Source organism: Perna viridis, chromosome 3 (assembly GCF_037379345.1).
Source record: "Perna viridis isolate PV_CMFRI_1.1 ecotype Kerala chromosome 3, ASM3737934v1, whole genome shotgun sequence".
NCBI lineage: Eukaryota > Metazoa > Mollusca > Bivalvia > Mytilida > Mytilidae > Perna > Perna viridis.
Window position 1 is genome coordinate 1,072,974 of NC_142447.1, and position 12,069 is coordinate 1,085,042.

Genomic DNA, 12,069 nt, shown 5'->3' on the forward strand with positions numbered 1-12,069 from the left:
ATGACATATCAAGGCAAAACCTGGGAAGTAAAAAACAACTCAAATGGTCTAGTCTTGCATTTTCCAATAGAACTGACCGGTTTAATCAGATTTCATATATCGCACTTAACTTCCCTCATCTATTTCTGTTGTTTCCAGTATAAACATGCTTTCAAAATTGTAACTGGGCAAAGTTGGTAAATCAGTTTGAAGTAAAAACAGTGGAGAAGAAATATTGATGATATTGATAAAAATCCACCATACCACAGAAACAGTATATTTCTCAATATCATCTGGATATCGTTTTTTTTTTTTCTTAAATTAGAAACTGTTTATAATCAAGGAAAATCTGGGGGGGGGGGTAATCTGACAGAATAATATTACAGTCCCTACATTTGACGATGTACCCGATTATATGTTCTGCCTTCACAATGAAATGAATCGTAATACAAAAAACTCTAATCATCAGAAATTGAGTAAAAGGATTTTTAATGCTTCCAGCAACCGTCCGCCACTTGGTTTTCCTGTACCATGACAACAGTACTCGAGAATATTAAGTTATCGATATGCATAACCACTAATTGCTTAGTATGACCCCCAGTTTGATCACTGACACATATCTGTTGTTCCTCCCCATCCCAAGAAGTGCTGATCCCGTCGATAATTACGACTGATTTGTAAAGCAATATGTACACATTACACGTACAAGATCATCGGCAAGATAGGAACACATAACATGTAATCACAATAGATACTGTCAGAAAGAGGCGCTGCCATATTTGGACGGAAGCATGTGATCGTTGCATTTTGTGTAATGAGGTTCAAAAGGAGGCTCAAAATGGTAATGTTTCTGCATTTCCAATTAAAATCAGATTTATCTCCTTTCCTGTTAATTTGTCTATCAGAGTAGGACATTTGTTATATCAGTCATACGAAAACAAGCACAGAGCAGTAAGATAATATTTAGGGCGAATAAATGAACTAAAGAAAACATTTTCCGTACAGCGCCTCACGATTTCAAAGTCAAAGTTAATGCATAATTTTTCACTACTACAGACTTTGTATCCCAAAGTGGTGCCAAAAAGCTAATTGTTTTCCAATACCTCATAAATAAATCAAAGTTGTGTATCTGTCATCACTCCCTATACACAAACAAGATTTTCTATTAGAAATCTGATCCGTCAATCACGAAAGTGTGCGCGCTACCCGATCGGCCATCTTTGGTGTAGTGCATGTGACGTCATCACGTATGGTATGCGATAAATCTAGAGCTAGGAGCTTTTCACTTTCGTAGCGCCCTTGTAGAAGCCCGGTTGTGTGAGGAGCGGTTGTTGAAGGTCACTTGGCCCGGATTTTATTTGTTATTTGAAAAGGCTTATAAACTTTTAAAGGTAAGTATTTTAATTACCATACTTTTTATGCATTTTTGTGACAAATTTATTTATTTTTACCAATGGCAACTTGTTGCCGTTTCTATAGCAGTATGTATGGCTAAATGATACAGGTACATGTACATTGATATACATGTATGTATATGCTTAAGAAATGAACGAATGATTTCATGAGCATTATTTACCTGATCGGACCAACTCTGATTGTAAAGAAGATAGCCTGTAATCCTTAATTTTATTACCAAATTACTTGAGCTGATAATGGCGGGTGCTAATTGATCTAAATTGGCATCCAACATCGGTTGTCAGCATGGCATAGAAGAAAGCCTGTATTTGGGTATTTTCAACACTAATAAATTTCGGATTTGCAGCTTCAACTACATTTCTATGAAATAGAAACTTCTTAGCCTGTACCATTACTTGTATTCGACACTATATACATGTACCAAATACTTTACTGATTTTATAACATGAGCTTAATTTTCAGTGCAGTGCAAATGTCGCCTTAAAAAACATTTACATGAAGTATGTAACACTGGAAATTTCTACCTACTTTTCTCTATTTCATAATCAGTTTATCAGCACATAGCTGTTCAGTCATCAAAGAATTTGGCAGTAAATCAGTTGTCATGGTAACAACTTGTTTGGCAAAGTGTGTAGCACTATCGCAAAAATAACCGTTCTAATAACTCAACAGATATAAAACAGATAAAATTATCCGACTGTGTGAGACATACAAAGTGTTATTATAAATGTGTACATACACTGGGTATTCACGCGGAAAAGGAATCGAGTTCCCAGAATAGAACCCAAATATGGAAACAAATAAAATAATACTTAAGATATATAACAGACAAAAATGTCCTTCTTCTTACGTTTCAAAACTTTGCCAGAGCCAATGTAATTAAGTAGGTCATAAATTTTAATTTTTGTAAGTACATGTGCATATGAAGTGTGGGTTTTTATAACCAATGAAGTAAATCTTTAAATCGTAAAATTATTTTTGTGTTTTTCGCCGATCCGATGTTCGTATCTGCAAACAGCCTTAAAAAATATCAAACAGGATTATGCCGAGTCACGATTTTCATGCGATGAAACATAGATTATAGATAAATCGAATAACTGGTCAGTCACACCAGGTGATCAATATAGTCGTACATGTTAGTATTAGTGATTGCCTGATTTGGTGTCGTTAATTAATGGGGACCACATGTTGTTTTTGATCCCAAACACATGTGGGAGAAACATTACACCATATTACCCATTGGGTACCCCTGACTTGGCATGTGGTGCTTATGCGGTATATAAATGCACATACGCCTGTGTAGTTTCACTCAGTGGTGACGACTTCTGACGGATACATACACATTCCAATAGTAAGTCTTTTGATTTTTATAGTTTGATAATTCTTTGATGATTACATGGAAGACTTGGAGCAAAGTCTTTAATTTCGACATTCGTGAAACATTACTTCATTCATCTGCAACTTGAAAGAAAAAAGTATATAGACACAAAAGTAAAGCACTGTTGTCTACCAAAGACTTGTATTGAGTTATTTAGATTCTAAGCTTTGAAGAATTACCGTAAGATGTTACTGGAAGAATCTATTCTTCATAAACCAACTTTCTCTGACCTATTGAACTTGATTATGATTTATTGGAGATTACTACTGAACATTACCTTAACTTAACCATCATAATTTTAGAAGCCATAGTCTTATACGCCAGACATCTTCACTATTATAGAAAGGGACAATACTAAGCATACCCCGCTAGGCAATGCTTGCATAAATCACATCCCTTATTTTATTTTAATGTCTCCTCTCCTTGTATAACTTGTTTTCACTATTCGAACACAAATGAACTGAAATAATCTTGAATTACTATATAAAATACATGTTTTTTTGTATTTGTTCGTTTGACATATTTATAGTTAAGTTCAACAGTGGTCATTTAAATTATCGATGACATTGACAATAAAAGGACCGGAATAGACTGGTTTATGTTTCTCATATAACCTATAGGACGGTATCATCAGCATGTACAACGGATTTTGAATTTATACTCCTCTTTCGGAAATAATGCACATGTTCACACTTTTTAGCTCCTCCGTTTAGTCCAAGGCATACTGATTTCCGAAAAGATTAGCCTTAATTGGAAAAGGTATTTGCTACTGAGAACGATCAGTAGCGACATAAATACATTGTTTACTTTTTACTAATCAAGATTAGCATTGACAACAAAAACAGGATTAACTTCATAAGTTACTACTTACTAAACAAATATTTTTGTAAATCAAAATCATCCCAATATTCGGCTACAATAACTTACGTTAGGACATATTATTGTAAACAAGCAACAAGCCATTTCAAAGTAGTTTTCCGAACAAGTCTATTTCACTCACTCAACCCTCCCCCTTTTACTTAGCTTATAAACGCTTGGCAAGAACGTTTCTTTTTCTTATTTCAGAACCAACATGTCTGGAAAAGAAGATGATGTAAGTTATTGTGTTAATCGGCATGATATGTATTCAAATAATACTATAGAAAAATAGTCATATATTGTATTTAACTTTTTGTATATTCAGAACCAATTTTTAAACATTGATATCTTATATTACTTATTGATAAGTCGATCATTATGTTTGTATTGTACCTGTAGGTACATGTAAGATATTTATCTTCTATTCGAAGAGAATTTTTAAAGCGTTTTACAAATTCTGTATGTTGTAGCAGGGTAGTCTCCCTTGTTTTCGATAGCATGTCATGTAGCATATGTACATTACACCACCCGAATGATCAATTTCCAGTTAGATCAATAGTCTTTTCTTGGAAGAGTATATAGTTTTATACTAGTTCCAAGTTTACGTACCACACTATTCTATTCAAAACAGGACAAGAAAACTCCAGCAGAAAGAGCCACCTCCAATGTTTTTGCGAAACTGCCGAAAAAAGTTATGCAAGAGATGAAAGAGGTAAAAGTATCACGATGTAGAAAAGTAGAGTTTAGACGTAGCTAATTAGATGTATGGTTTCTCTTTATTTTCAGGCCCAAGCACAGAAAGCTAGAGCAGCTACTTCCAGCGTTTTAACCAAGTTTAATCAGAAACAAATTCAAGAAATGAAAGAGGTGTGGAACGCATGCCCAAGAGCATGCGCACTGCCAAAGTCCTTTGATGTTTTAAATAAACAAACGTTTGGCATGGGTGCGCAGCGTTCAAAACAATTTTTACCAAACACTAACGTTTTTCACCTCATTTATTCCAGGGCATGTGATGATTTTTTTTCAGTTTCCGTCTAACGATTCTTACAAATTATCTCCCTTTGCTGACTCTCGTTAGTTGAAGTGGACCCAAGTGAAAGAAACCAAAGACACCAGATAACATTTTCTTTTTATTCTAAAACACTTCACCAAGTATTGCACCGAAGAACAAATCCGAATTCGTGTATATAAAGTTTCGATTAACTCTCTCTAAAGCTTTCCTATGTTTGGGTAGTAAAGTGTGCAGTATTAGCATTTAGTCAAAGTAGATCTAGAATATGGAATTCTTTTCTTTTACTTCTGTTGGTTTTTAAGATTTATTCTTTGAAGTATAAGTAATTCGTTATATTTTCATGGAGTCGCTATTACTTCTGAAGTTTCATTACCCTGCTAAGTCTAAAATGTTTGTTTTCAATCAAATTAAGCTAATATATTTTAAAAAGACTAATTGTCGCAATATTACGCGTTTCATGAACTAATTACGTAAATTATATCTTGCCATTTGCATGAAATTTCATTTTGAACGAAAACATTTTCTAAAATCAGAAAGAATAGCGACTTAATGTTTCTTTCACGGTGTTAATCCTGCATGAACAAATTGTTGTAAAAGGCATGATGTGTGCGGTGGACTGAATAAGTCATGGCTTAAATTGAAATCTGCTTACTTTAAAAAAAAAACCCTTGAATATGGAAGGTAAACTTCGGTTTCGATTAACAAAGAACCTTTTTTACCTACTGATAGACCAGAGAACCCTTGCCCGTCTAATCTGTCAGATTTATGAAGAAATTTAACATTTTCGTTCGGACATGTAATGTGGTATCGTTATTCACTTTTAACAAATTAACATGTGCAAATGTAACGTCAAATTATTAAACAAAAAATTTAAAAGTTTAATGAATTATTTTATTCGTTTGAATTTTCTATAAAGAAATCGGTATCTGATTATAAACTGATCTTGAACTTTTCGCCTTTTTTTCATTCCAATGCTATCGTGAAATTTCTATATGGGAACCAAGTAGCTTTTTATTATAAGGTACTTCGATGTCGAATTTGATTAAATACCGGCTTAAATGATCGAAGCCTGTTGGTCTCAATAAAGATATCTATATTTTGTATCACAGGCATTTACCATGATCGATCAAAACAGAGATGGATTTATTGATGTCGGCGATCTCAGGGAAATGTACTCATCACTTGGTAAGTTAAGAAACACTATAGCCCATTGAAATATTCATTTAGCCTAAAAACTCTCAATCAATATTTGTTCTAAGAGGTCTGAATTCTGGAGAGTACCCAACGTAAGGTGAGTTTTGAGTTGGTCTATAGTTAACCAAATTATCAGGTCATAGGTTTGAATCTACCGTTTTTTTTTTTGGTGTTTTTTTTTTTGCCATTACGTTTTTTATTACTGTGTAGTAGTTTTCAATGGCGGAATGGTTTTAGGGGTTGGAACCACTCTTCTTTTATTGGAGAATTTTGTTAAATTGGGCAAAAATTCGGCAAAATGGTAAATTATAGTCAGAACCTTTTTTTAATTTTTTTTTTTAATTTCAGAGTTGATAGTTGTGCAACCTTTGACCCCTTGATACTGAATGATGCATTAAACTTTCGTATAATTACGTTGTAAATGACTTCCTGCTTTATCCTACAATATTTTTATGTGGTAAATATTTATTGCAGGTGCTGTTCCTCAAGATAGCGTAATGAAAGAAATGTTGGCAGAAGCTCCTGGACCATTGAATTTCACAATGTTCCTTTCACTTTTCAGTGAAAAACTCAGTGGTAAGTTTTTGTTAAATGCCCTCCACAAGTATTGGCGTAGCTACAGTGTATATCAAGAAGCAAAGGCTTCAACATGCTTGCAATGAAAACCAATAAAAATAAATCTCTCAGCCTTTTCTGTGCTTCGAAAAGCTTTCACATTGATTTTTCCTTGTCTACTTCTCTGTCTAAAATATATCTGTCTGTGCAAGACTTGAAAGGGTAGTCATGGACGTTCAAAACCCTAAAACAGTGAAACTGTCCAAACCGAACACCTTTTAAACCTTTGAATAGGTTCGGTTGTCAGGGTTTAGTTGAGACCGGTTTAACTAATAGTAACTTCTAACGGTCTCTTCTTGAAATAGTGTGTACTACTCGATTAAATAGAAATAAGAATGCTGTACGTATAAACTAGGGGGTCCTTGGACAGGGGAAGTCAATGGACAAAACTACGCCGAAAATACCAAAACGGCAACAAGCGAAGAACAAATGACATAAAAAGTACAAACGGAAAGTAATTAATACTTCTTCAATGTAGTTTACTGACATTTGTGGCAATAACCCTACTCGAAGTTGATAAGCTCTATGTCACTGTAATAATTTACAAGGAACGGCGCGGTTCAATACTGAAAAAGGCAGGAAAATGAAAGCTTTAAAACGACAACTTTACCTTAGTGAAGAAGAAGGCGTAGTACTTATCATTTGACCTTATTTCTTATTCGTTGTAGTCTTTTTTTTACTACCTCAAAAACGTGAAAAAAGGATAAAACCACTTGTTAGAATGAAAAATTCAGATGCAGTACTGATTGTATTATTAAATGCTATTTAAGTTTCGGTTTCTTTAGAGAATTTACGATAACTTCAGATTGGGCTGGATTTACTATGAATCCTTCATCATAATGAGAGTCAAAAATATGCTGTAAACCATGAATTGCATTAGTATTTATAACTGACCATTTCTCTTACAGGTACCGACCCCGAGAACACAATCCAAAATGCCTTCTCTATGTTCGATGACGCAGGAAAGGGATATTTACCAGAGGCCTAGTTAGTATTTTTTTTATTATGCTGTACTCGAATGTCTTACTGTACTTACTCATAATTGATTTTTTTCCATATAAGACAATCTGGCTGCCTCGTTTATGATAAAACATCACTACAGATACCATTATATATCTGTTTTACTAAGTAAACACCTACACCTTTGATTTACGATTTAGCTGGATAACATAACAATTAGTCACGTGCGAATATTAGATTTATATACGAGCGTATAGAAAATTACTGCAACAAATTGTACTTTACTTTTCAACACCATCTATCATTAGTCAACTTTACTTTTCTGACCGTTTACTTTCTGTCTGCATGCATACATGTAATTTCCATTTGTCTATTTTTCTTCCAGCATTAAAGATTTACTACAGAACATGGGAGACAACTTCACACAAGACGAGGTAAAATTAAGTTAAAAGATCGATTTTTTTTAAAATCTTTGTTAGGCATCTCAAATACCTATAATGTATATTTTTCACTTTTAAATTTTGAAACATCATCTAAAGCAGGCTTTATTTTATGAAAAAGATGAAATTCTTATACTTGATTTTTTTTGTCATTTACGATCTTAAGGTAAAGATTCTAGAAAATCCTGTTGGTGCAACTGTTCCATGCTCATAGTTTCTGCTGGTGTCAGGATTGACCGTTTACACTTTTTGCCCCCTTTTTCTCACCTTCATCTTTCAACTTTCACACCTGCTACCCAAAATGGATTGGAAATAGGCATTTTAATATATTTTTTTTATTTTTCAGATGAGACAGACATTTAAAGAGGCACCAATTGAAGGAGGAAAATTCGATTATAACAAATTCACAGCCATTATCAAGGGAAGCAACGTGGAGGATTAAACGAGTCATGTGATATAAGAACTCATTAACCATTGGCGGATATGTAAAATTTACGAAACTTTGTCTGGACATATTTATTTATTGAAAGTGAAAGTATATAATTTTTTGTAGTATTTATTTATATAAGTGCTGTGAGAAAGGTTGAATTTTATATATCCGTTTTTAAAACTCTAAACCTCATAACAGGAACATTTCAAGCCAAAGAGAGAAACCATTCCATTTTTTTCTTTTTGTACGTCTGTTAGCTCTCCCTACCGGGCCTCATTTATCGGGAAGCGCTACAGCGTTACCATGGAGGCGAAATAACATCAGATGATTACATCAACATCGTAATCAGCCTCTTAGCTACCTATTCTGTTGGCTTGGGATGATCCGGTAATACGATGCCTGCACCAAATATAGCTCACGTATTGATCGTCTGCTGCACACACGTGTAGCCTCTGATTAGATCAAGGCAACAAAATTATTTTTCTCCAATATATTCGATCTTCTATCATTGCCTAGGGGTGGGTGGCTTGTAATCTATAACAAATTATTCCCTTTCTTTGTGATTTTTATTTATTTAATGTGAACATGATTTGTATAAAATGACCTGTCATTTTCATGGCGATAATTTATCCCCGGGGATACTAATCTGAGCGGATGAGTGATGTCTGTCAAGAGTCGTCTGTCAGTAGACAAGTACTTGCACTACTGCTGGTTCCATAGCTACTATACTTTTATCAACTTTTCATTGGTTAGTTGTGTGTCTGTCGTTTGATACACATTTTACCATTGCGAGGCTATTTGGTAAAAGTTGTGATATTCTACCAGTATCTATGGTAACCAAGAACATCTGAGTGGAGTGTTTTCTGTAACCTACTTACATGTATAAAGAAATAAAATTCCTCTGTGCACAGGGTACGAATCTCTTACTATTATTTCGCCCATTCTAGACCTTTGGAACTCGTTTTGTTGTCCTCATTCTGTATTTGAAAAATAATTCTTTTTTACTTTCTTCTCCATTTTTTGCTTCGTGAAAGTGTTTGCAAAAAACGGAAATTTCACTTTGTTCTGTTTTTGTTAAATGCTCTTCGTTTTTACAATGACAAGTTTACTAAATGTAGCTAGAGAACCAAACAAAAGGCTACATATATATAACTTATGAAAACTTCATCGTGACAGAAATACACAATGCAGAAGAAAGCGAGAAAACTAGCACCCTATAATATATCACATCGTGTTTTTTTTTAAGTTTTAGCCATCCCTATAAAAACAAACCAACATACAAACAAACAAACGATAAAAGGAATTTTCTACAACGAATAAAAAAAACAGAATCTGCGTTAACTATAGAAAAGGGAAAACATTACAAGTTTTATACATTGTAATTTGTACGGGAAAAAATAATGTACACAATGAAATCAAAATTATGACGATGAATACCATTGATTAGTTTGTCTGTTTTGTCCTCTTTCCAATGGCAATGTAATGGGAACATTATCTGAGACAAAAAATCACGAATACTATAAAAGTCATTATTAACGAAGTAACAACATTACCCAACTGACAATATTTAGGCCATAGTCTATAGGGTATCCATGTAAGGAATGATTACATGTGATTATTTGTCTGGGCAAATGACTGAAATAAGCGCCCTTGTTCGAGGTATTTATCCCGCGCGTGGAGTCCAGTTTGCTGCAGTTCTACTTCGGTTTCTATGTGTTTCATTATATTTATTTCGTGTTGTTTGGTTGTTGTACCTAACGTACTATTGAAGCTGTCTTCTGTTGCGATAAACGATTATAAAAGCATGTTGCAGAGCTTGACATTTCTAAAAAAAATTCATAAATATCAGTCCTTTAGTAAGGGTATATTCCCAGAAGTATGCTTTTGATACATTTGTTTCAATTTACATGTACACATGTATATAAATATGACATGTTTTGCGACAAAAAAGAGGATTACCATACATTATTGTTGTCTTTAAAACCTGAGTTCAATACAGTATAAGCTGAATTGACATATACAATGCTCTTAGTCCTACGATCACCGCTAACAAAAACTCATTTCTCATGTTCCTTGGCATTATTTTTCAATATGTCCCTGAGCCGATCTATCACAAACCTTGTCAGATTTGCCCTATAATCATGTACAATTAAGATCACAGCATTATATGAAATTTTGAGAGTATTTGCCATATATATAGTTCATACTAGAAATTGCACGGCAAAGCTCCAATGTTGCATTGACATTTTTCTATTAATATGCAATAATCATTCAGGGGTGCCTTTACATTAAGAGAAGGATACAACGACTCCGGCAAACTAATTAAATCGGTACTCTTAAGCACGATATTTGTAGGCGTCAGCATTCTTGGATATTTGTCAGATACAGTCTTACTTGCACTCAATGTATGCCCGACGTATCATTGCTGCTTCTTGGAAATTGTCGGCAGGCAAAGTGATTTCAGAATGATTGATCACAGATATTAATGTTTTGTTATTCATATTATATTTAGAAAATAAATAATGAGGGGAAGAATTCATTAATAACGTGTGTCACTTGAAAGTTAAACGTTTATAGAGACGCTCTTACTCCTTTACAGTCTCACCGGTAATAAGGTTAAAGAATTTGAATTTAATAGACAAAACTGGTCGCCATTTACCCAATTTTAAAAAGACAACACATCATGAAAATCCAAAGACGTATTTCAACAGGAAAAATAGATATTAATTCTGTTCATAATCATATGTATTAAAGAGTCGCTGTGTACTCTGTGCCTGAGAGATGCTTCGGCACACACTTTACTTCCGGTTCATTCACCGTTGATCCACTGGAACATGAACCTGTGGTTTGATAAGACAACGGGCGGATCCATGAATTTTGAAATAGGGGATTCCTGCCCGATTCCAGAAAAAAAGGAAGGGTCCAGACTATTATTTGCTCATTTTTTGCCAAATTTCTCCCCGAACTTAAAAACATTTCAAAAAAGGGGGGTCCATCAAATCCCCTCCCCTTCCCACAAACCCGCCACTGCTGAAATTTTTAGTCAACTTTTTATTTATATGACAAGTGCATGTATATCGCTGCAGATGTGGATCTCTAGACATTTGTAGTACCGTAGTAAAAAGTGTTAATCATTAACTGCACAAATTATGCTTATTTTGCGAAATAGGTAGATTTGCTTATGTAATGAAATTCTTATAACAAGTGTTGGCAGCCGTAATGACGGCATACTGATTCTATATTTCTTGCAAAGGCTTCATATCTATTGTAATGACTTGACAGAGGTATCGTTGAAATGAAAATATTTTATAGGTTTTCATGGCATGACGCCTACGCTATAATATAAATGATGAAAACAATTTTTGATGACTCGGAATGCTGATGTTTGATTAAGGAGACGTAACAGATAATCTGCCTTCTGTTAGAGTTACCAAGACAATTCTATTGTCTGAACGAAAACAGAATCAAGACCATTACAACACAGTGTACACGATCCCTGTAATCATTTAACACAGTATGTGTACAATTGTACCGATAAAGCATGGACTTTTGTATGACCTTGTTACACAGTATATGTCACTTTTCATGACAGATTTTCGTTGCATGGTGGCGTTCCTCAAATTAAGACGTTTTCTTCAGAAATATGTATATATGAGCAATGAAAGTCATCGCACAAACCGAAAGAATTGTATATTGTAGTTTTGTCATGTGATGATAGAGTTACATGTAATCTTGAATATGACAGTACATGGCAAATCAGAGTGTCCTTCGGTTGCCGAGCCCCTTT

At 34.2% G+C, this 12,069-nt stretch overlaps 1 protein-coding gene across 5 annotated transcripts; it reads left to right on the forward strand.

The window, feature by feature from the left end:
• The first annotated feature begins 1,263 nt into the window (after positions 1-1,263).
• On the forward strand, positions 1,264-9,197 carry LOC148620574 (myosin regulatory light chain A, smooth adductor muscle-like). 5 transcript variants are annotated; one of them, XM_088574241.1, is made up of 8 exons: positions 1,264-1,370; positions 3,839-3,866; positions 4,263-4,498; positions 5,753-5,828; positions 6,312-6,413; positions 7,361-7,439; positions 7,798-7,846; positions 8,199-9,197. In XM_088574241.1, the coding sequence occupies exons 3-8, from the start codon at positions 4,397-4,399 to the stop codon at positions 8,292-8,294; spliced, it is 504 nt and encodes a 167-aa protein (XP_088430367.1). In that variant the 5' UTR covers positions 1,264-1,370; positions 3,839-3,866; positions 4,263-4,396; the 3' UTR covers positions 8,295-9,197. The 5 variants fall into 5 exon arrangements, with proteins under 5 accessions (XP_088430367.1, XP_088430368.1, XP_088430365.1 ...); XM_088574242.1 differs by having other exon boundaries at positions 4,263-4,343; XM_088574239.1 differs by having other exon boundaries at positions 4,418-4,498.
• Positions 9,198-12,069: the final 2,872 nt, after the last annotated feature.

What these genes read in the sequence shown, in the direction of transcription:
- LOC148620574 (XM_088574241.1), top strand. Translation starts at nt 4,397, where the DNA reads ATGGTTTCTCTTTATTTTCAGGCCCAAGCACAGAAAGCTAGAGCAGCT. An exon ending in GGAAATGTACTCATCACTTG is followed by an intron (nt 5,829 to 6,311) that starts GTAAGTTAAGAA and finishes TATTTATTGCAG; the next exon opens with GTGCTGTTCCTCAAGATAGC. An exon ending in TTTCAGTGAAAAACTCAGTG is followed by an intron (nt 6,414 to 7,360) that starts GTAAGTTTTTGT and finishes TTTCTCTTACAG; the next exon opens with GTACCGACCCCGAGAACACA.